This window comes from Rosa rugosa, chromosome 6 (assembly GCF_958449725.1).
Source record: "Rosa rugosa chromosome 6, drRosRugo1.1, whole genome shotgun sequence".
NCBI lineage: Eukaryota > Viridiplantae > Streptophyta > Magnoliopsida > Rosales > Rosaceae > Rosa > Rosa rugosa.
Window position 1 is genome coordinate 5,239,818 of NC_084825.1, and position 24,748 is coordinate 5,264,565.

The 24,748-nt window shown below is 36.8% G+C and overlaps 2 protein-coding genes across 7 annotated transcripts; both read right to left on the minus strand.

Annotated features, from left to right (window-relative positions):
- Positions 1-2,449: 2,449 nt before the first annotated feature.
- LOC133715192 (glycosyltransferase-like KOBITO 1) lies at positions 2,450-8,819 on the minus strand. The gene is made up of 11 exons (XM_062141585.1): positions 8,373-8,819; positions 6,939-7,088; positions 6,730-6,782; positions 6,392-6,500; positions 6,134-6,268; positions 5,933-5,977; positions 5,034-5,221; positions 4,807-4,948; positions 4,029-4,075; positions 3,800-3,887; positions 2,450-3,110 (listed from the first exon to the last, which is right to left on the minus strand). The coding sequence occupies exons 1-11, from the start codon at positions 8,718-8,720 to the stop codon at positions 2,826-2,828; spliced, it is 1,590 nt and encodes a 529-aa protein (XP_061997569.1). The 5' UTR covers positions 8,721-8,819; the 3' UTR covers positions 2,450-2,825.
- Positions 8,820-17,819: 9,000 nt separating this feature from the next.
- LOC133715909 (uncharacterized) lies at positions 17,820-23,832 on the minus strand. Of its 6 annotated transcripts, none has more exons than XM_062142601.1 (14): positions 22,992-23,832; positions 22,493-22,658; positions 22,289-22,397; positions 21,963-22,038; positions 21,773-21,837; positions 21,104-21,205; positions 20,692-20,781; positions 20,470-20,544; positions 20,323-20,355; positions 20,115-20,195; positions 19,112-19,238; positions 18,878-19,007; positions 18,295-18,380; positions 17,820-18,176 (listed from the first exon to the last, which is right to left on the minus strand). In XM_062142601.1, exons 1-12 carry the CDS (start codon positions 23,086-23,088, stop codon positions 18,973-18,975), a joined length of 1,056 nt encoding a protein of 351 aa, XP_061998585.1. In that variant the 5' UTR covers positions 23,089-23,832; the 3' UTR covers positions 17,820-18,176; positions 18,295-18,380; positions 18,878-18,972. The 6 variants fall into 6 exon arrangements, with proteins under 6 accessions (XP_061998585.1, XP_061998584.1, XP_061998587.1 ...); XM_062142600.1 differs by having other exon boundaries at positions 22,493-22,688; positions 22,992-23,829; XM_062142603.1 differs by lacking the exons at positions 17,820-18,176; positions 18,295-18,380; positions 18,878-19,007 and having other exon boundaries at positions 19,721-20,195; positions 22,493-22,688; positions 22,992-23,825.
- Positions 23,833-24,748: the final 916 nt, after the last annotated feature.

Here is a 24,748-nt window from a genome sequence, read left to right on the forward strand (position 1 = left end):
CGTTGTATTTTTGGTGCTCTAGCTTAGCTTTTGCCGTGGTGTCTTGCCGTCGGACGGAGGGTAGAAATCTTTTCCGAAGAAACCCTAGCAGCGGCGCTTGAGAGAGAAACTTTCGAGCTTGGAATAAGTTACATTTCCCAGCCAATCTTAGCTACAAAGACACAACTTAATCTTAGTCCAAGACCCCAACCAAGCTAGCTCTTCTCAAAATCCAGATTCCTGTGCATATATATATTAAAACCATGGAACCCATTTAATACGTATATTAAAACGGCAAATGGGACAAGTATTACTTATTTGCAGCCACTCAGAAAGGCAATTTTTATGAAAAGCGTGCAAGCAAGGCAATCGACTACCGTCAAGTTCGACATCAAAGTCATCCAAACACAAAACACAGTCTCCATGTCTCGTAGAGTCCATCTTATAATGTAATTTCTTTTCGCTCCAGCAAGAATTAGTATGATGCACAATCACAAGCCCATCTATCGACTTCACATCGATAACACGATCAGGAGGCAAAGGAGAGCCGATTGAGTTCTGAACTAGTTCAATTACCTTGTCCACAATAGAAGACGGTTTTACTTCAGGAAACTCGGTTTTAATGAAGTCCTCGATCATACATATGGAATGAGATTGCTTAACACTAGCCATATCCTCAATACATAACTCAGAAGGACGGATCGAGATGAACTTTCCAGCTTTACTGATAAGAAATCCTTCATAAACATTTGCAAAGGTTCCAATAGCATGTTGGGTTGACCTGCCGAATACAAATTGGATCCTAAGCACATCAGCACTCGTTGGCTCATCCGTATAGCTGCATGGTACAGTATTCCATTCCACTTGGGTTTTCTGAACAAATTCGAGGGTAGAATGTCTAGACCTTAAATTTGATGGTGCCATGCTTGTTGAATTTGTCTAGACCAAGTAGAGTCCTATATATAGGCTGGGAAGCCTATAAAGGTTTTCCTAAACCTATTAGCAATAGGAACATAGTTCCTGATTCATGTACAGATTCTTTATTGAACTTAATGTACCATGCAGGTTTTCCTAAACCTATTAGCATTTTAGCAATAGGAATGGCCAATAACGTGAGTTTCCCACAATGAACTAGGACTCCTAATTCATTTTATGAAAAACTGGGAGACGGGAAATTTTGCACTTCCAAAATCACACAGCTTGACTTGATGAGTATGCCCCAACGTATTGTGGTGGTAAATACAGTCCATCATATGATGACATTAAAATATAGAGGGGAGAAAAAGAAAGATGTTCTAGTACAAGCCAAGAGATTCTGTGGCTTAATGTCCCTGGCATACTCCTATGCCTCCATGAATGTGTGCCAAACAGAAGGTGGGTGTTTGCTCTTGATTGGTTTTATAAGGGGGGGGGGGGGGTGTTTTCCTTGACAAACAGAAGCATCAAACCATTAACTTTTCCTAAGGAACATAGACAAAGAGGACGGCTACTGAATCAAACTATATAGTTCACACCAAACCCTTGGCAGCTAGATTTTAATAATTAGAGTTAGATCTGCTTATTATTAATGTTTTGTATTCGTAAGCCACCATGCACTCTTCATCTTCTGTATAAATTATTTCAGGTATTAAATGATCAGATAGGATCGGTAACTCAAGTGGAGAAAGCGATAGAGTCTAGTTTCGAGCATCTAACTTTCCATCTTTCGTCACTGGATTGGGTATTTGGATTTTCTTTTACACTCTGTACTGAATGCAGCAAGCCATGAGGTGTCCAAAGGAGATCTTGTGAGACAGGTATTTGATAAGGAAATGGATAATCATCATAAGGAAAAACTTCTGATCTGCCAGCTTTGCTGTTCTCAATTAGAGAAGCTTCCGATTACAAAATCTTGTGCTGTCGACATTCCACACAAACAGCAGTTTAGGGATTATTATAATCGGAGACTCGGGTTTTCCTGCCAATTGATGTCGCATAGAAGCACCTCCAACCAGGTTCAATGTCGCACAACGCATTTCTACGACACCGAATTTTCCCTCTTTTCTTTTTCTTCCTGGCGTTTAACCATTCAATCATTCATACTCTTCTATATGCTTCTACATACACATATATATTGCGTATTCAAATAAAACTAGCGCAAATACTCATCCGAATTCTCAACCTAAACCCTAACTATTTCCTAAGCTATATACCAAAATCTATTTCATATCAAGATCCAAAACGCAACAGAAGCATGCATGTTGAAGATTAAAGTGAAATTGAATGCAGAATCAAAAGCGATTGAAGGAGAGGGAAGAATTAGGTACCTGAGAAATCCGAAGGAGATGAGCTCTGGACTGTTTGCACTTCCTTCTTGGAACCAAAACGTCGCCGTTCAGGGCCGTACAGGCTGACAGGAGAGGGGGCGGGCATAAAGAAATGTCATCTTAGTAAATGATAATGAGCTGATGGCCATACTTTACGAATCATGAACGACAACAAGCTATCTAATATTTTCAAAGACAGCATATAATAATAACAGATCCAAAATGTATACACAGTAGCTTAGTATCCTAATAGACAGCTTTCTATACTACAGAACAATTCCAAAAATAAATGACTCATCACAGGTTTCTATCTATACACAACAATGGAAGATTTCTCGTTGAACCCCAACTAGCCTAGTACAAAGAGGCTTGCCCAGAAATCCTAATCAATTGTTCACCACGCTTGGATAATGATCGGGAAGAACCAACCCGAATGAACCTCCAACAACTAGCCTGTTTACTCTCTTACTTTTCTCTCCTGATTCTTCATGTCATTTAACTTGTTCACATTCAGAATAAGCAATCAAGTTGTGAGATCTATTACACTTCAAAGCTGAGCTGGTTATCATCCATTACTGGAGGGGATAATGGTGGAACGGCCAGTTCTTGGAATTCAGCAACTTCAACATCCAAGGTCTTCCTGGCAGTAGCCATACTCTCACTGCTTCTACTAATCTTCCTCGACGGGTGGGATATAGAGGCAGTAGCTCTAGAGGAGTTACTACTATCAATTGTTGCCAAGAACTTTTCCTTTGAGAGTGTAGTTGAGGCAGATGCAATAACAGAGCTGAAGACTCCCGACTCCTTTAGTCCTTGGATTATGGCCTGAGGTGTACAAAAGACATAAACTTCAATATAAAATAGATACATGTATCCATCAATCATTAAAACCGATTAAATGTGTGTTTTGAAGACACTTCAGTTTCAAACCTTTTGACTCCTAAAAGTAGTAACTTCATCAGTTTATTATCAGAAACAAACAAAAGGCTAAAACATACTTTCATAATTCTTTCTTTGTATTCTTTTTAATTTATAGATAAAGCACTTTCCACTATAGTATGAAAGATCGTTGGTGAGATTCAACAGAGAGAGATGGGGAGAGAACGATGAGATTTAATGAGGTGGAAAATGATGGGAAACGGTAAGGAAAACATAAATAACAAGAGATGTTGAAGGTGGAAAACTGACAATGAGGACAATGAGAAGTTAAAAACACGATAACAATAAGACAACTGCCAAAAGAAAAAGAAAGACGTCTACAAACATTATGAGACAAATGAGAATGTTAATGTGTAGTTATGTGATTTTTTTTACTTCATCTTTCACAATATATGAAAACAAAATTACCACGTATCACATAATGCAAAAATATAACTACAGTAGTAAAATTCAAATGTTTCCTCTTCTATATATAATGTCAGCAGATAAAAACATTTTCCTGCTCTGATAACTTGAGTCTTTATCTCGTTAAATATTCCTCCTGTGGGGCTAAGAGAATTGGAAAAAACGCTTACCATTGGAGCATATATTCGAGTCAAGATGCCTTTCCTCAAAAGTTTTATTCTTATATCTTTGTCATCCCATACAATGTGTTCATGGTACCTAGAACAGGATCAGAGAACAGAAGTCAATTAGCAGCAAAAGGATTAAAGAGAAACGAAAAAAGTAAGCTACTGTCAATCGGTTTCTCATAAGAGTAAGCAACAAAATTAATGTTAGCAATTAAAAAATAAATGAACTTACCATTTGAGCATTTCCTCCTCAGTTGCAGTTGAAGCAATTATGAATGCCTGCAATGCTAATTGCTTAGTTGAATATAAAGGAGGGGGGGGGGAGAAAAAAACAGAGACTAACAGCTGGCACATAGTATAACTGTTACGGTGTTACCAAAAGAAATAATAAAAAGGGGCAAAAGCTAGTTTGTATACTGGAATTCTTAGAATACAAGTCAAATCCCCTTAGTGGTTTTACAAGACGTTCTTTGCTACATACAGTCAGTTGATGCATGGAGATGTATATAATGAACCATATTCTTCTTTTAATATGGCAAATAATAGCTCTACCAATAAGCATATATTCATATTTTCAAGAATTTTATATTTGTCCATAATTATGCACAATAGTCACCACTGAATCCCTAGTACCCCCACTGACTGCTTTCAATAATAATTGACCACTTACAAGAAGTAAAACATTTTAAAAACTTTTTAGATTATCATTAATCTAACACAAATTGCAGCAGCATCTCATTCTTGGTCACCAAACTATACCCTAGGCTTGAGGTATAATAATTGTATCAGTATTTCTTGTGAATTCTCCCTTTCTCTATATATAGGCCTTTGAAGCACACCTTAACACCTTTCACCTTTCATATGATACAACTTTGCAGTCTTTGCTCCACATGGACCAACTAATTGATTCATCTAAAAGATTATAAGCTTAATTGGCCATTTCATGTACTTCATAAGGCTGTAAAAAGCTAAAGGGATAAACAAATGACTAAATAATGCATTGAACTCACAGCTCTATCAAATTCCAACATGAAGCATCTTTTGACATCTTCCCTTGTAGGCTTGCAGCCACACCGATCACGTCGTGACGTTAAGTCCGAAAATTTGGCATATGTGTAGTGTAGAACAGCAGCCTCTTCCAATTTGATCTCACTAAAAGGAATTGCAAGAAAAATGATTACTACAATCAATAAAATAAAAAAAAAACAGTGCTCTTTTCAATACAAAATTACTGTACTTTGGGGTTTTCATATAATTGTGCCATCTGTGTGCGCCATTAGGACGGAGATGATCTTGGATTCGAGCAGCTGATTTCCCATTTCCATAAGTCAAAAAGTAGTTTGGGTTGCCACGAGTTGATTCTTTGTACATTCCAAAGTATGTATCTTTTGGTACATGATCGTAATTCTTCTTGAACATGGATACCTATTAGTGTCAGAAATACATGAAGAAAACAGGTCAGGAACCATATATGCATTTCTAATTAAATGCAAATAAACTATAATAAAAAGAGAACATGTAACTTTTTAGGTATCAACAAGGACAAATTTCTAGCAACCTTTCTCACTGTGGATGCCACAATAATAAATAAGGACGATACTTACTGCTCATAACTACCAAATCTTTATGCAGCACAATCCTTGTGACATCTTCCTTCTCCTAATCCCACACCTACTTCTTGCCAAACTAAAAGCCCGTATTTGAAGTTTTTGACTAACCACTTCAAAGTCTATGTCTAGATTGTGAAAAAGGGCTAGACCAAGGTGGGTGTCTTGCAAATTGGATATAGTTCTGTTCTTCAGTAAAAACTTGCATTGAATGGCTGGTTTAATCCATTTAGTTGGGTATAGAAAAGATAATCCTGTGTCTATAAACTTTATTGTTGCAGATTTCGATTAAGCAACAATAGAATTCTGTCTTTCAGCATTTCAACTTAAACCTACGACTAAGACGAGGATACAAGCTCATCACTGATTAACAATAACGGTACACATAATAAAAGATGTCTCCAATCAGACAGGCAGCATGGCATGACAAGTATAATAATTTACTACTATCTATAAGACTAGAACAAAATTAAAACGAATCTACTGAACCACGTAAAAAGCAAGAATAATGGACAATAGAGAAATTTACCTCGGTAAAAGGTTCCTTAATATCATCTCGTTCAACACTGCTCTCCTACTCAACAAAATATCACCGTTAATTACATTTACCGAATAACAAGCATCAGGGTTGAAACGAGAGACTATGTAAAAGTACAAAACTAGCATGTGCAATTAAGTTTAACCACCTGCCTACCACAATGTTTAAAAGTACCACTACAAATTCACTTACATAGTTCGAAAAAATAACCATATCCACATTCCCAGGCACATCAAGCAGCAACTGCCTCAAAGAATACTCCTTGGCACCAGCTGGGTGTAGTAACTCATCAGTATCAAGATGAATAATCCAGTCCATTCCAGCATCCTATTGTTTTTGTATGCAAGAGAAAATTCCAAGAAGACAAAAAGAAAGAAATCAACACAAGCTCGTATCAGAAAGTAAGAATAACAAGAGGGGAAAAATTATATGAGATAACATCTTTCATACCCTTGCCATAACAATAGCCATCTCCATATTGAGAGATTGCTTCACAAATAGCTCATAATTGCATGGTTTGTAAAAGAAACTTGACAGCCATGTCTCATTCCAAATCCGACTGATGGTACCGAAAACAAGAAGCATAAGAACAAGTAAATCAGTAAAGATATATCCAAGAAACAACTATAAGAGATAAATGTAGAACAATGTGGAAGCATTTAAAGATGATTATTCACTGATCACGAGCTAAGGAAAGAGCCTAAGCAGCCAGGAATATAGCAATTATAAAAGAAAACTACATTAGCAGTTAGCATAAGAGTGGTCCTAGCAAAAAAGTGGCAACTCACCTTCTAGCTTGTTGCTCCTCGAGCTCCTTTGTTCTGTATATCAATTTTACTCCCTGAGAAAATACCAAAAAGTTTATCCTCAAAAGATTTTACCCAAAGAAAATGACAAGATATAATAGAAATGCATTTGAAGTGGGGGAAAAGAGAACCAAAAGAAGAATAAATCAACTAAGCTGAACATAAGCAGACCAAGGCATATTTTGACTCACAGGTATAGACTCCAGAACTTTGGATACTTCAGGAGACGCAGCCTTTCCTTCCACAAAAAGAAAAAAGGTGGAAACTCCAATAACCTTGTGATAAAACATCCATGGTAAAATCTGATCTAAGCCTGCCGACGTACTTGTAGTAATTACTATCTGCAAAGTCAGAAGCAAAAAAACACAAACAATTCATTAAAGTTTGTTTTTCAATAGAAATAATAATAATATGAGTCATTGAGAGAAGGACAGGGTCATTCCACTGAAATGTCTTTCTGTCGAACAAGTGATCGTATTAAAATCCAGTACTCAAACCTAACAACTATCATTCATCATCTGAACAATTGGGTTACACGAAATGTCATCAAAAGTGTTATACAATGGAAACAAGACATCACATTAAATCCTTATAATCACACTACTTAATAAAGTAGAATGGGATCTCAAAAATAGCCGACTCACATAATCAAGTTCTACTAGCCAAGGATTCACTCATAGTCTATATACATGTGCCTGTGAAGCAATGGTATTGTGTTCGTCTATTCCAATACCCAAATTGCTCGAGTTAATACGTTACTTAATCAGTCATAACCACATAAAACTCATTAAATGGATGTAGCTAATTCACCATTACTTTCCATTAGTATTAACTGGTTTAGGCTAATTCTACCACTGTAGAACCACTTGACTTGCCCAGTTGACATATTGAATTATCAGAGCAGGCATGCATAGGGTTTAAATAAAGGAGATCCCTTCTTTCAAAAATCTAAAGCAAATGTCACCGTGTCTATTTGGAGAGCAAGGTTAAGTTGAGGTTGCCAGAAAACAGATGGAGTTACTTCACATTTTACAGCATGTGAATAGAAATGCTTTGTAATTGAGATGATAATACAGAGATTAGCATCATACGTAATCTCCCGTGAAGAGCAAAGTCTGAGTACCCATATCACAAGCTGTTGTAGCTACAATGGTGAAACAAAATTCACTTCTGTCGTAGGTTTCGCTATTCATTTCTGTGTCACTCAATTTCTAGCTGTGGCTGATCTCTAAGTATTTGCCTGTTGAAAAGCAACTAACCATCTCGCAAAAGCAACTTAGCAATTGCTTGTGCCCATATTCAAGTCAAAAATCGAAAGCACATCTCTAAATTAAAGCCTATAGTGATACTTGCTAGCTCCTAGTTTCGCAAAAATAGTAAATTCCTAATCAATGCGCTAACAAATCACACCTAATAGCCACAACAAATCATTTCGATCAATCAAGAAAAATACAAAACAATAATCAAGAAAACCAGATCATCCATGAACTGAAATCACTAGCATCAATCGGACGATCAATGAAACACTAGCATGAATTTGAGATGCGTTCAGATACAGATCACAGCGATCACAGAGGAATTTCTAACACCACATGAATCTGAAATTTCAAAGAAGAAAGACGAACCTTCGGTTTCAAATCGGCGGCAGAATCAAACTTCCAGTTCTGATAGTAAGGAAACGACGGGGAGTTGCTGCGGCCGAGATTGACGCAATCGGAGGAGGAGGAGGAGGATCGGACGACGGCGGAGGAGAGAGGAGAGGCCTCCATGCCGGGGAAGAGGTGGTTGGATCCAGGAGGGGACCAGCGCGTGGTCGGGTCGGGGATGCCGCCGCGCCATTGGAGGATGAAAGCCAAGGCGGCGAGGGAGAGAGGGAGGAGAGTGAGGAGGAGGAGGAGCTTCGCCGTGAAGGTTTGAGAGGAGGATTGAGGGGCGGAGCGCAGAGGCGCGTGGAGGTGGTAGGGGTTGGTCATGGCTGTTGGGTTCGTTTATGGCATTACTGTTTCAGTCTTCACTGGAAATCTGAGAGACTTGGGAGAATTGAATTGAATTGAATACTATATCTTTGGTCTGATGTACATTTTCCTTTGTTACTAAGAAAATTAAAAGGAATTGATCAAAAAAAAAAGAAAATTAAAAGGAAAGAAACACACGTCGAACGAGGGGTAGAGTTCAATATTAATTTTTTAATTTCATGACTTTTCCAATTTTCATTCGTATTTTTACGCTTTTAATTTCATTACATGTGTTTAAATTATTAACTATTAGAGACCGTGGATATATATGAAAGAAAGTTCTCTCTCAAAGAAACCCTAAAGGTCCGCGGTGGCTTCCACTAAGAGATCGCTCTCGTCCTGTGGCGACTATGGCATTTGGGCTGGCCTTTCGGCCTTGCCAATGACGCGTGGTTTGCTGCCGGACGAGACTTGATGCTAGCGTTCCGGAGATTCTAGTGTGGGTGTTGCTTGAAGTTTTGCAGGTGGTTTTGGCTCCAGGTCCAATGGAAATCTTTGAGATGCGTGCGGTGTAGTTATGGTGGGTCTCGGTTGCAAATCAACGGTGTTGCAGATGTTGAGGTTTTGACTTCGGTGGCGCCGTAGGATCGCGGGGCGCTGGGTCGTCGCGGTTTCGTGGTGACACTATCAATGGCAGCAGGGTTTCGTGGCGGTGTTTGCGTCGTGACTGCGGGAATCCTAGCGGAGCGGACGTGGACACTGTGGTGGCTGAGGACTACTGTGCTTGCTGCACGTGGTTGGAGATGGAGGTTTGGTTTGGGCCAATCCAGGCCTGTTGGGCTTTGGAGTAGGCCCGCTATTGGAGCTTCTTTGGACAAAAAAATTTTGGGCTAGGGTTTTTTGCTCTAAGCTCATCCCTATGTTTTTAGTTTTGTCTAATTACAATAAATTTCCTTGTATTAGGAACCTAGGCACTTGTGTGCACTCTTGCTATTTCTAGCGCCACCGACGTAGTACCAAAGTAGGATCTCTGCTATCTCTACATATTTGAATGTACAATGAGTATGTCTATTTCTATGTACCACTTGTGGGTACTACCACTATCTTCTTGTCTGTCTATGTCCTTAAATGACAGCGGAAAGATATGTAACAGTCTATTCTGGCTTATGATGAATATATTATTTCCCTTTATTCAAAAAAAAAAAAAATTATTAACTATTTTCTCTAATAATCCCCTACTTTTGGGAACTATGCTTGTTATTTTTAATGAGTGCTAATTAGTTGTAGTTTTTACTTTGCTTGTTTGCTAGTTCTAACTTACAGGCTCACTTAATTAAGTGAGCATTGATTGTATAATGAATGGTCTACACGTATGTACTATCGTGGTACATGTCTGTCTCGCGATTGGCTAATGACAGCGGAGGGGTATGTAATGGTTATTCTCACTTGAGTAATGACAATTATTGATAGATTGATTAAAAAAAAAGGGCTAAATACTGGTTACTACCCTGTAGTTTAGGTCCATAATCAATTCAGTCCCTGAACTTCTAATTTCATCAAAAACACCCCTGTATTTTAAATTTTGATCTAATAGGTCCAATTCGTTAATATTCTGTTATGAGTTCAAGTTATAGTTGGATTATTTGTTGAAATACTATTTATTTAATAGATTTCTAATAGTGGGACTCACTCCTAAATTGACTATGTAGGCCACCTTAACACCACATCATAAAACATAGGTCATATATGAGTCACGTCAACAAGTTAAATGACTCAATTATCAAAAGACTAACAAATTGGACCTATTAGATCAAAATTGAAAGTGCAGGGGTGTTCTTGATGAAATCAGAAGTTTAGGGACTGAATTGATTTTGGACCCAAACTACAGGGTAGTAATCAGTATTTAGCCAAAAAAAAATAACTATTTATTGCCAAAAAAAGTTTATTGTTTATTTTATTACTAACTTGGGTAGATAGCACTTTTTTTTTTTTTTAATCAGCAAAGAACTTTCATCGGTGAAGACCTCAATTGATGTATTTACAATCGTGATTGAATACATCACGAATACACTCAGGGACCTGCTCTACTCATACTGAACTGTGTTCAGCCTCAAAGCCTATACCAGCCAGTCTATGTGCTACCATATTATTAGACCGGGGATGGTAACAAATTCGAATTCTTGGGATTCTTTTCATGGCACACTGTATGTCATCAATTAATCCCCCATTAGCCAACATAGTGTGGTCTAGGAAGAGGGTCTCAACAATGGCTACCGTGTTGTCACTTTCGATAACAGCATGTTGTACTCGACGGGAAACTAGGAAATCAAGTCCAGCTCGAATGGCTAAAAGCTCACAATTTTTCGGAGATGCAGCATGCTCTACTGGACTAGCAAATGCTGCAACAAAACACCCTGAGGCATCCCTCAGAACTCCCCCAATACCGCTCTTAGTTTGTTGGGGTACAAAGGTTGCATCAACATTCAGTTTTAAGGCCCCATCTTCTGCAGGTTTCCATCTTGGTCTCATTTGTCTATGAGGTTGCTTCACACTGCCTCGAGCTTTCTGAAATTCATCAAGCCATGTAAAACTGCTTAATATCACATCCTGAGATGTTTGTAGTGTGTGTGCTTGTAATAGGTTGTTTCTGTTCTTCCACAAGGCCCAGATTATCATCATTAGTCGTGCAAAGAGCTCTGAATTCAAAGTTAGTGCCTTTTCCAACAACCATTCTTTGAAGTTGATAGATGGCAGTTGAGTAGCTTGCAAATGAAATGGTGCTTCTAAAAGGATTGTCCAAGCTATATGACACTTACAGAAAAGGTGTGCCACATCTTCTAACTGATGATCACAAAGTAGGCATCTTCTGTCTCCATTAAAACCTTTAGTAGGTAGTCTTTCTCTGGTGGGGAGTAGGTTATTGCATGCTCTCCAAACACAAATGCTAACCTTCCCAGGTACTTTAGCCTTCCATATATATGCTCCTCCAAAGCTCTTTGTATGGGTTCCATTTGAGGTAGACGTGAGAGTATTCTGCATGACATCCAACCTTGCAATCCAATACGCTGACTTGACTAATGAATTTACAACAAATGAATTCCTGAGCTAGGTATGAATTTAAGGTTCAAGAAATAGCCATGGTCTAATAAATCCTAGGGTAATTGAGTGAATATGAAATCAAAGTTCAAAGCAGCCAAGAGACCAATAGTAATGATATGCTTTTGAACTGCATAAATTTCTAACAATAACCCAAACAAATACACTGTTAGAAGAGAGTGTGATACTCACTGAAAAGTCAACAAAGAGGTGAGTTTTTCCCAAGGAATTCAACTGGAGGAGAGATGATGGAATTATATTTGGTCAAGTCCAGTTGTATGCCAAGAAGCTTACTTGAATTCGGATATGCAAAGTTAAACTAAATTTCTCAATGAGTAGGACAATTGTGTAAACGTATTTGACCTAAAAATTGAGTGAAAATATATGAACTTGATTGTACAATGATCTTACTAATTATTGAAATTAATTTCAAAGGAAGTTTAGGGAATCTGGGTTGATCGCAAGAGGAAGAATACAATCTAAAATTCAGAGCAGACTCGTTTCTAAGTAGCTCCCACTTCGATTGATGCAAAAGTCTCAATACACCTCTGATCGGGCTGGAATTTGGAGGCTAGATAGAAGAGACGAAAATGAACAACTTTGATAAAGAAAACTTTTAATCACAGGTTTCGAGCTAGATGTTTTTAGATGTACAAACAGGATGATGTGCTCAGGGATATGAGAGAATTTGAGAAGATGAGGTGAGTGATTGTTCTAGCTGGGATGGTTTCTTTTGAAGGCTTGGAAAGTTCTTTTGGAAACGTCGCCATATGCATGGTGGCAACGTGTAGGAGATTAATTGAACGAGGCTCTCCTTTCTCTTTGTTCAATTTGATGAAAACAAGTAAATAGTAGCTTGGGTATTGTGTTTAGAGTAAAAGACTTAAATTGGATAATGAAAAGAGTTTGAAATCAGCTAAGTTATGTCGCAAGAAAATAAGTTTTTAAATAAAAATAAAAGGAGATGAAAGTATAATAGATTAATAACAAGAGAAACTTCAAATAAAAATGTTGACAAGTTCATCTTAGAATTGGATTTTCTAAACTTGTATATATATAGACAGGAAAATGGCGGGCAAGTTTAATCGAAAATTGCTAGAGTTAGAACAATACATTGAGTAAATAAAAAGTAGGACTAATTTCAGTTTACCTCCCTGAGGTTAGGGGTCGTCATCATGTTAGTCCCTCTAGTTTCAATTTAATCATGTTAGTCCCTGTACTCTCAAATTTCATCATCCGTGTCCAATTTTTAGACTTCCGTCCAAATTGGACGTTAAATCAGTCCAGTGGGCCCCCTTTTGGGGGTAAAATGGTCATTTTGAGCTCCAAATTATATTTTAAAAAAAAAATTTAAAAAAATTATGTTTCCTTTTTTTTTTTTTTTTTCTGTTTCTTTGCTTATTTTTTTTTTTTTTTTTTTTTTTATAATTTTGTCTTCAACCTATACACCACAAGTTATAATAGGTTTATAAAGTGAAGAATAATAGGATATATCCCCAACAAAGTGAAGAAATATCTATAAAATATGATTAAAAAAAATAAATACAGATATTTCTTCACTTTATTGGGGATATATCCTAAAATTCTTCGCTTTATCGGAGATATACCACAAGTTATAATAGGTTTATAAAAACAAAAACAAAAAATAATCTAGGTGTTTCTTTTTTATTTTTTTATTTTTTATTTTTATAAATTTTTTCTTCAACCTATACACCACAAGTTATAATAGGTTTATAAAAAAAAAAAAAAAAAAAAAAACTCTAGGTGGTTAAAAAGTCGCTCGCTGGTCTACGATATTTGTGATATATCTTCGATAAAGTGAAAAATTTTAGGATATATTTGTAAAATATATTTATAAAATATAATAGGTTTATAAAGTGAAGAATAATAGGATATATCCCCAATAAAGTGAAGAAATATTTGTAAAATATGATTAAAAAAATAAATACAGATATTTCTTCACTTTATTGGGGATAGGGGATATATCCTAAAATTCTTCGCTCGCTGGTCTACGATATTTGTGGAACATCTCCGATAAAGCGAAGAATTTTAGGATATATCCCCAATAAAGTGAAGAAATATCTGTATTTATTTTTGTAATCCTATTTTATAGATATTTCTTCACTTTATTGAGGATATCTTAAAATTCTTCACTTTATAAACCTATTATATTTTACAGATATATCCTAAAATTCTTCGTTTTATCGGAGATATATCACAAATATCGTAGACCAGCGAGCGGCTTTTTAACTACCTAGAGTATTTTTTTTTTGTTTTTATAAACCTATTATAACTTGTGGTGTATAGGTTGAAGACAAAATTATAAAATAATAATAATAATAATAAGCGAAGAAAAAGAAAAACAAGAAAATAAAAAAAATGCAAAAAAAAAAAACAGAAAAAAAATGCAAAAAAAAAAAAAAAAACGAAAAAAAGAAGAAAAAAAATCTTTTTTTTTTAGTTTTTTTTTTGTCTTAAAATGACCATTTTAGCCCTCAAAAGTCAGACTTAACGGTCCAAATTGGACGGAATAGTAGAAATTGGACACGGATGATGAAATTTGAGAGTACAGGGACTAACATGATTAAATTGAAACTAGAGGAACTAACATGATGACGACCCCTAACCTCAGGGGGGTAAACTGAAATTAGTCCTAAAAAGTATTTTTGAAAGATAGAGAAATGCATGGTTGATAAGTAAACGTCAAATAAAACGAATTTTTTTTATATTTTTTTTTATTCCGAGAACACGTCCATTAATTCCAGAACCCAATTCATTCCATCAATGGTATTCATCCCAACATTAACACATTAAACAATCCTGTCTATACCTAAAGGGCAAAAACAGAGCATATCTCTTCAAAAGAAAGAAAGAAAGAAGAAAAACCCACAACACACTTTTACTGTTGCCTCCTTGCATTTTTCTTTGTCTAACTTTGAATTCTGCAGAAGTAGTAAGCTACACGAGAGCCTCTCTCTCTCAACTTAGAGAGAGAAACCAGATCTAGAACTATAGCTCTCTCCCCCTTCTCTCTTCCCCAGATTGTGATCCCTCCGGATCTCGATCGGTGGCTTGAGAGTTGGGGGGGGGGGGGGGGGACTCTCCTTGCTCTGTCTTGCACTCACTTCATCTCCCTTGATTCTCTCACACCCTCTGTGATGGTTTTACATCCTTTGTGGTGGCTTTATACCCTCTTTGTGGTGATTTCCTGACTTATGTTCAGATTTAGAGGACTTTGTTCCTTCTTTCTTTGTCAAACATCCCAGAAAATTTTCAAATCCACAAACCTCCATGATTCCCCTCACCCATTTCCTCACATAAACTCCCCTCCAACTACCAAAGACTTGTTCCTTGAAGATTCTTATGGCTACCTCATAAAAGTGAGAAACACTTACCTAGAGATGTATGGGTGCTCACGCATGGGTGTTTCACCCCCCATTCACCATTGTATTTTTTTTTTGCTATTGGCTTCTGTCCCATTTCGGTGGCGTCGGTTTCTTCCCGGTTTGAGTTTATCTGGTGGAGAAGAGAGTGTTAGTGTGTGGGTTTGGCTCCAATTTATCATCTCATTACCTTGGTTTCGATTGGATTTGTATTTTGGGATTGTTTTGGCAGCGATTATTCGGATTTTATCTCCTCGATATGGCACTTTTCCCTACCTTTTTACTCTGGGTGGCGGCATGGATGGCTTGGGTGGCGGCTGTTGTATTGAAGGAGATGATGTTTTTCTTAATTTTTAGGGTTACACTCTTTTGCCCTATCTATGTGGATTTGGGTTGAGTTGTAATTTTCCTTGTTAGGTTTACTTGTAATTGGGCCTTTTTTGGGCTCTTTCCATTGGGTTCTTCCCCTTTGGTTTTTAATGAATGATTTCATTGACCAAAAAAAAAAAACTTTGAATTCTGTAGAAATTACCTAGTTCCATTCAAATTCTGTTTCTCCTATACAACCATAATAAATACACCATAGTTTTGATTCAAGAAACAAAAGACATAAGCAACTAATCATTTTTGCATGAGACTTGTGGATTCCTTGTGTCATCATTCCTTATCTGTCTTAGCTGCTGCCTCTGATGCCTTTGCCTTCGGTGGAGCATCCTTTGCCTTAGATGGTTTCTCTGGAGATGGCAGAGCATCCTTTCCCTCCGGAGATGGTGACTGGATCCCAGCTATCTTTTCCACGGCGGCCACCAGACGTGAAAATTCCGGAGCGGAGCTTTGAAACTTGAAGACGGTATAGCATCCGAGAGACCACGTGGACACCACAGTGAACGCAGCCTGATTTTCCTCTGAACCTCGACCACATGAGCCTATGCAGGGCTTCTTCACGGAAGTGGCGGAAATGGTTGGCCCCCCTCCTCCACCCCTCGCGCCCCGCCATGCCGTAATTCAGTGCGGCTAAAACCCTAACCTGAGTATCAAATAAGACGAATTGAAATTCTGTCTAATAACATTGTTACTATAATTCTTTTGAATCGTCAGCCTAAATAGCTGAAATATTATTTGTAAATGACATGGCGTCCTAAATTTCACCCATTGTTAAGAAATAAAGTTAAATAAGAAAATTGTGAATACATGCAAACGTAGATTGTGAGATTATGCAAAGATGTTATCATAAGTTACAAGAAGCTTATCGGGTCAAGGGAAATGTTTGGGTCAACGGTTAAGTAATTTGTTGGACTAAGTTCACTAACACACTAGCTTGTTGGGTGTCCAAAGTAGATTACGGACTCTAATCCTAAGCTATTTTTGGGCCTAAAGTCTAAAGTCCAATCCCAAGCCATTTTCTAAAGTTCTTAGTCATTCATAAGATCGTACCTTATCTACAAAAGTATTGATGGGGATCCGCCGGCCGATCGGGCCATCACTCGTGTAGAGAAGAGGATACCGGAAAGATCGAGGGTATGATAACAATTGTCCAAATGACTGATGAGGGAAAACACTAATCTGCCATTTAATCTTATGATCCATCAAGATAATTTAATTTTCGGGTAATGGACCCCATGAAATGGTTTGCAATTTCCACCAGAAATTTCTCTCTCCTAAACATTCCAACCGAAGATTCTTTATTCTTGAGGACCTGTTCAATCCAGAGATATTTTCGATCTCATCCGATTAACAGACTTGATGATATTGGGATGATTTCAATAATAATAGTATTTATGTTTTGGTTGATCGTGGAATATATAAAGGAGGCACTATGCCAAAAAGGCCTTCAGACGACAGAACTGTTCTGTCGTCTGAACGAACCAAAATGTGTCGTCTAGTACGGTGTCGTGTCTTGGGGGTATCAGATGACATAAGTGTTCTGTCGTCTGATTTTTCAGACGACATAAGTCATGTGTTGTCTGATGAGTTTTGCATTTTGAGAACATTGTGATTTGTCATACAACAACAATTAAATGTTGTGCCAATTGACTTTAAACGACAATTATCTGTGGTCGTAAAGCGCATCAGAGAACAATTAAGTGCTGTTCTAGGGTAGGTTTATATGACATTTAAGTGTTGTGTGAAAGCTTTTGAAATTATACGTATGTGATGTTGGGAAATGGTTTAGACAATAGATATCATATTCTTTCTGTTATGTCAGTCTCATTACAACGACAATTTACTGTCGTTTGAGGTTATTTAAGACGACAAATATTTGTGATCTGAATATAAAAAAGACCACTAATAGTACATGTTTTATATTGTCTGTGATCAAGGCCAACCACACTTATTTGTTGTTATTATATGCTTCAGCCAACAATTCCATCTAACTTATGTTATTGTTTTGCCATTTAGACTACAATTTTCTGTCGTCCTAAAGCCGAAAAGACAATAGATTTCTAACTGGTTTTTGTGTTGCTTTTGTGCAGCTGCAACCACACATTAGTGTGCTTTTGTTGTAGCTTGCAATTTGAGATAACACATAGTAGTAGTCCTTTGTTACAATTGGTATGCATGCATTTTGGAAATTAAAATTGCCCATTCATGAAACCATAAAATTCACATCCAAAATCATTCATTGCAATTTCCATTAATCCACCATTGTCTCATGTACACAAACCTAATCATCAGCATCAGTTCTAAATGGCCCATATCTACTAATCTGGGCAGCCAGCAAAATATATGCATGCAGTACTACAAGCTAATAAAACAGAAGCAATACACAATCTGAGCAACCAACTAAACAACATAGCAAAATAGCTAGCAGTACTGCAATCAAAATCTGGCCTATATATCAACTATGCATGTCGAAAAGCTGATGCTACATATCTCCAACTACTAGTTAACCTACACACTAGTTATCTTTGAACTTAAGAACATACTTTGCCCACTCTGCCCAGACAACATCAGCATTCTCCATTGTGTAATAGTGATTTATATTTCTTTCCCACTGCAATGACAACGATCAGAATGAGGTATCAGGAGCAATCAAAAGTTTGACCTTAGGGTTCAGGAGATGCCAAGCCAGTTTATATATATATATATATATATATAAACTGAGAATATACCTGCTTAAGTTGTAAAAAACCTCTGCTTTCCCTGGCTTCCTTGATCAATTAATGAATCCTCCTTTACAGCAAAAAAGAATCCATCACTGCAATAGAATAAATGGAGAGTGAGTGAAATAGAGAGTGAAAACATACAAGAAAAACATTGTTTAATCCATTCCCATACTCGTTTTATCCCTTGTTTTCTTTTAACTTTACATGTTTTGGCTAATAAATCTTAAAGCTTTGAGCCAACGTATCAAGGAAAATAAAAAATCACTTAATTTTAATTACATGTACACGCCGTCCTTCCTATAACAAGAAGCAAATAGATGCTTAACTCAGAAGCCCAAATTAGAAGGCACTAGAGCAAGACTTCCTAAACCTGAATGATAAGCTAGCTATAATGATAAGCAAACAAAACTGGTAGCTATAATATTTCTGTTTAAGGAATGACTAAGCCATATATCAGAAACCATTTCTATAGTAATAAACAAACAACAGACAGATAAAAGGAAATTAACCTAAGACAATGCTTTGTGAATTGCTTCCGAACCCCATAAATAAAAACCACCAAACATAGAAACTATGAGTATAGACATACAGATTGGTTTAGGGAATGATGGAGCCATCCTGGTTGTATGGATTTCACTCTACCATTAGCTTCCAAACCCCCAAAAGCACCTGAGCAGTGACCTATCATAGACTGAAACATCGCAAAAATGGGCAAGCAACTGCATAGATTAAAAATAAATTGTCATTATTAAAAATAACCGCAAATGATTCACAAGTATTGTCATCATCTATTAAAAATAAATTGAACTGCAATATCCCATACCTTGCTCCAGTTTTGACAAGCTATCGCTGCACCTATTCATGGATAGTTCAAATTTCATGCTATCAACTTCTTGAATATATAGATCAATAGTTTTCCACCTAGATAAAAGTGAGACATCTTTTATGACCTGAAGCAATAGAAAGAGGCAAGTTGATATAATTGTGTAGAAGAGCAGCAATCTAAATTTTGCAATCTAATCATGAAATCTAGCAGCAAACCCAAAGAAAATAACAGGGAAGGGAGAGAAGATCGAAGTGACGGGTACACTGATGGTCTAAAACTTTACAAAACTAAGTCATGCTTATTCATCAATGTCTTTGTACAGTTTAGTAATTAATTCTAAGTACCAAGGCTTGCTTTATTCCCTCAAAACATAATTTACTGCTCCATGAATTACCAACACCATCACCATTACAGTAAATTAAGTTATGTATAACAGAGATCTAAGATATGCCAAAGTTATGATTAGTTCATGCTTTAGGTCTTTTGTTGACATGAAAGGCATGTTCTAGATTTAAGAGAGTAATAATATCATTAGGAGAACATATATGAAATTGAGAAAGAATTTGGCATCAGTGAACACTCCCAAATCCACCAGGCTGAGATTACCTGCAATCTACATGTTCTACTTCCCATAGAGCTCCGTATTGCCTCGCCACAATCTCAATCAAAAACAAAATCCCTCAATGCACATTCACAAGCAGATAAACACAAAAATTCTACCAAACTTTCATAAGCAAAACAATGCCTTGCCTCAACTCGAAACACCATACAAAAGGATACGACGTGCACAGAAAAAAGGGAAATGGGTCAAAAGAAACCAAAAAAAAAAAAGATTGCAACTTTATACTTATTTCTACATTCTAATAAGACATAAGTATTGAATTTTTCATACAACCATGATGAAATCAATCGTTAGACCGAAACAGAACCTAAAATTCTATTAAATAAGACATAAGAAATGGTCTGCCAGTAGTGTTCACAGGAAGAGTTCAATACATGCCTGAATACGTTCTGTGGCTCTGCTATTTTCCAATCTCTTGGCATAGTCACACAACCTCCACACTCTGTCATTAGTTGAATCCTAGAGGTGTCAGAAGGCCAGAACAATTAGAATGAAACTCTATCTTTCCTCAAAGATAATGCATCATGAAGTATATAAATCATTTGTCAAAAGTACATGTATCATGTGGTCAGTAGTACTATAATACCTGCTTGCCTTCTATTATGTTAATCTTAGTTTCCTGAGACAAAAAGAAAAAAAAATTCAGATTTTGAATTCATATCTGTGAATCTACTTGTAGGAGAACAAGAAAGATATATAAATAAATAAGATAAAACAAAATAAAATCAGTTACCAGAGTCAGCACTGCATGTTGAACTTTTCTAAAATCCGTGCTGATGGAATCTGTTTTTCCTTGTAGTTCAATAACCTGCAAATGTCTTGAAAAAGTTAAACTTAACAAAACCAGAACAATAAGAAGAAGAAGAAGAAGAAGAAGAAGAAGAAGAAGAAGAAGAAGAAGAAGAAGAAGAAGAAGAAAAATTTAAGTAGCTCATTAGTATCTGACAGGGCCCACCTCCTGTTGTGTCCTAACAGTAGTTTCAATACTCTCAGCTAAATTACAGTCCACACCATCCAAGTTTGAAGATAATTGTCGCTTGGTGACCTGAAAACAAGCAAAATATCAACAGAGTAGAAACTTGTTTATGCACTTATATTTGAGGTAAATGTGTCTATCAATTTGAAGGAATTTACCAAATTTCCTCAAGAACAACAGACACTGAAATTGCATTATTTTATTGACAAACAAAATTAAACTGCATCAATTAGAATCAATGACCAAAGTTAACAGAATATCAAGCACCATATATACGGTGCTCTTTAATGGTAGTTGATTAAGCCATCATCTAATCCAACATGATCTAATAAAGAAGTTTCAGTTGTCCCCATTTCCAAAGTACACATAAGATGAGAAAAGGAAAACTTACTGAAATCGATGAAAAGACACCGTCAATCTGTTTAGAAAAAGACTTGCCAGCATCAGCTAAGCTACGTCTTGTTGCAAACATCATATCAGGAAGTTTCCACCCCTGAAAACACACATGTAGAGTAAGAAATTTTGACAGTACAGAAGAGAAGGAAAAAATATTATAAATATTTAGTCATCCAATCCTTTATTGTCCTGAATCATAATGAATTAATGAGTTTATCAAGCCAAGGTGGTTATTATTTGCTGAAACCAATCATAAGTACAGAATTGACAAGCTATAAATACATAATTTTAGGCAAGAAGCCCTAGGTACAGAGATAACGACCAAGCCAACACTTTAAATTGCATTTCTTAATCATTGACATGCTCCTCAAATTAGAAATAATTCATGTACTCTAAACCTATATATATATATATATATATAATAAACTTCCAATGTATGAATAAAATGGAATGCTTTGTAACGTGGCTAGGAAACATAAAACATCACATGAGACTTCTTGTTCTATTTTTTTGATATGAACAAAAAAGAAAAGAGAAAGAAACTAATGTAAAAGTTTCAAAGACCCTAATAAGGGCAGAAGGGTAACTTGGACTATGGAAATTACAATATCAGTATTACAATGTGAACGTATATCAGCATCATCGCACAAAACAAACCTCTTACCTTCCACCAAAAGTAGCCATATCCTGCCACTACTGCAACAATAATTATACCATATCTGCTAGCACCTGCACTAACAAAAAATAAAGAATCAAAGAGTACCCATAAACTACTAGACATTTAAACCATGAAACACAAATCATATAATCAATAGCCCAGAAATCTTAGAAAGTCAAGAGAAGAAAACTAAAACCTGTTCGACTCCCAGTCACAATTGTAATTGGTCCATTTGACGAATATGACTGCAGCTCCTGCCGTATTTTGTTCATCTGTACAATTTGAAATATCTAGTCTCATTACACCATCCTCAAGAATGTTAATGTCCATGAACTTTCAAATGAATTCACATTGATTCTGACTAAGAACAATTGATTTAGAACTCCTCCATGTGCGTAGAAAGAAAACCTTATTCTAATACTCAACTACATCTCAAACAAATTTTCAAAATAAGTATTACATAAACCGCAAAAGTAACCTGAGCTATCAAAGCATCCAAGAGTAAGAGAGTAAGAACGGTACCAGGAACAACATGGCACAGATTATCCAAGGCATATGATAGATTAGAGCTGTGAAACACTTCCATGCTGTCGATTTTGAACGGTCCAAATGTATAGGATTCCAAAGCCATCTGGGTTCATTTTGCACCAAAAAAACCCAAATCAAAATAGATTAAATTCAGAAACAACAACAATGAGAACAAGGAAGAGTTGGAATAGGAACTACCTTGGTAGAGGCCTGGAGAAGATAAGGCCTGGAGAATCCCTCCTTGGCTTGACGATAACGTCGTTTGGACCGCGACGCAAACCTTGGAAGCACGTCAATGGCGGCTTTGAGTTCTTTGCTGAGATTGAAAACGGCTGACAAGTAATGGGAGACGATCTTTTCCTTACTGCAACAGTCACCCAGCAGATTGAAAACACTAGAAAGGAGAGAGATCCAAAATTAAAAGGAGGGGAGAAAATCAGTTAATCAGTAACATTATCTTTGTTAAAAACTTAAAATTACCATCAAGATCAAAATATCAAATGAAAATCGTCAAATCAAACCCATTTCAACTTTACCCATTCAAAATCTAATTTCCCATCATAATTTCCCAACAAGATCAAATGGAAATCAAAGTAGCGAACCCAATTTTACAGATTAGAAATTTAGAATTCAGAAACTCAGAAGAGAAGAAGAGGAGGAGCAGAGCTCGGAGAGGGAGAGAGAGATAGTGAGATACCTGGAGCCTGGAGGCGAAGCTCAGAGATTGCAGAGGCGGACTGGCGGAGACGGGTTGCTGGTTGTAGCCTTGCAGGTTGTTGTGTTCTGTGTTCCATCTTCCGTGTTCGGGTCGGGACTCGGGAGTGCTCCAATTCTCCAACCGAGTTCGGCGATGGGGCTTGAATCCTACCCAGTCAGGGCTGAATCCGCCCCTGCTCTGTGATTTAGTTCTTGGGAAGTGAAAGACTTGTGGTGATGGACAGGTCCCCATCCCTAAATAGAAGAAAAACCTAATCGAAATCAAACCCTAAAATCGAAACTAAGAAGAAGAGGGAGAGATTAAGAAGAAGAATCGAGAGAGTGAGAAGACGAAGGAGAGGGTGAGAATCGAGATCTGAGAGAGCTGAGTGAGGATGAGAGAGGCTGGTTTTTGAGATTTTCAGTTTCGCGAGGTCTAGGTCGAGCTGAGAGAGCAGATCGAGTGAGAAGGACAGAAAATGACTTATTTGCGAGGCACAAGTCAAAATAACCTAGAATATTTTAAAACAAGCACTACAGTCCGACATTTAAATGTTGTCTGAATGTCACAACATTTTCTAGTCAACTAGAGCTTGGCTATTAGAGAGGGAAAAGTACTTGATCAAATTTTGGATATCCCTCCAAATTTGAGATAGGAAATCATCATTTTTTACAACAACAAAAATGTGTTGTCTGAATGCTGGTCATTTTTCCAAATTGAACTCGTATGGTTTTAGCCTATATTCAGACAACATAAAAAAAAATTATGTCGTCTGAAAAACTCAGACGACACAAAACAATACTTGTGTCGTCTGAAGTGTGTCGTCTGAAGGCCTTTTTGGCATAGTGAGGAACGGTAGCCAAATTGGAAACAATATCTTGTCCGAAGTAAAAGTACAACATTTCGTTAATTTGTTGATAATGTTGTATATAGCACCAATATTGAAAGCAGAAGCTACAAAAATACCCGTAGCTTTTAGAACACCCAGTATTGAAAAGTTATACTGGGCAAGAGTCAAGTTTAAGGTGGATTCTAACAACAACTTGTTTGATATACAATTCAAAAATGAGATTCTGGAAATTCTAAAATTAAAAATATTGGATTTAACAGAGGTTATACTTAAAAATTTAGTTACCTATGAACAATGTCTTTTTGGAATATCGAAAATTCTTCTATGTGCAGATAATGTAAGTCCACATACAGTGATATATAATCTAAGCTATCGATACGTGGGGTCTACAATTGGTAACGTTTTAACTGTTCATTGAAGCTAACTATCCTATGCATTGTCAACGTCAATCATTAAGGGAGTTTTTTTTTATTTATTTTTTTTTAAGACGGCTGAAACGGCTGCCCTCAAGCCTTGATTAATGAAACTAAAAGGTGAGTCAACGGTAAAATTGATTAGATGGGTAAATATCATCACAAATTTATAAATCTAAGGTTAACTTCATTAAACTTTGGGAGGTGGTCTGGGCTACTTGGTGTCCAGTTACACGCTCACTCCACTTTTTGTGAAGATCATTTGTAAGGAGGCGAGTTTATTGATTGGACAGACTGAGTGGTGGTTGGCTCTTTCAGAGGATTGGAAGAGAAGACTTCATGATGCCTATGCCTTTCTTGTTGTAGCTTTGACATTGTTCTTTGGATTTCTTATTGCCAGGACTACTGGCAATGATACGAAAGATTTAATATTCCTAATGTGTTGTAATCAAGGAGGGAGATCTTTTGTTATGAGATTGCTCTGACATGGACAT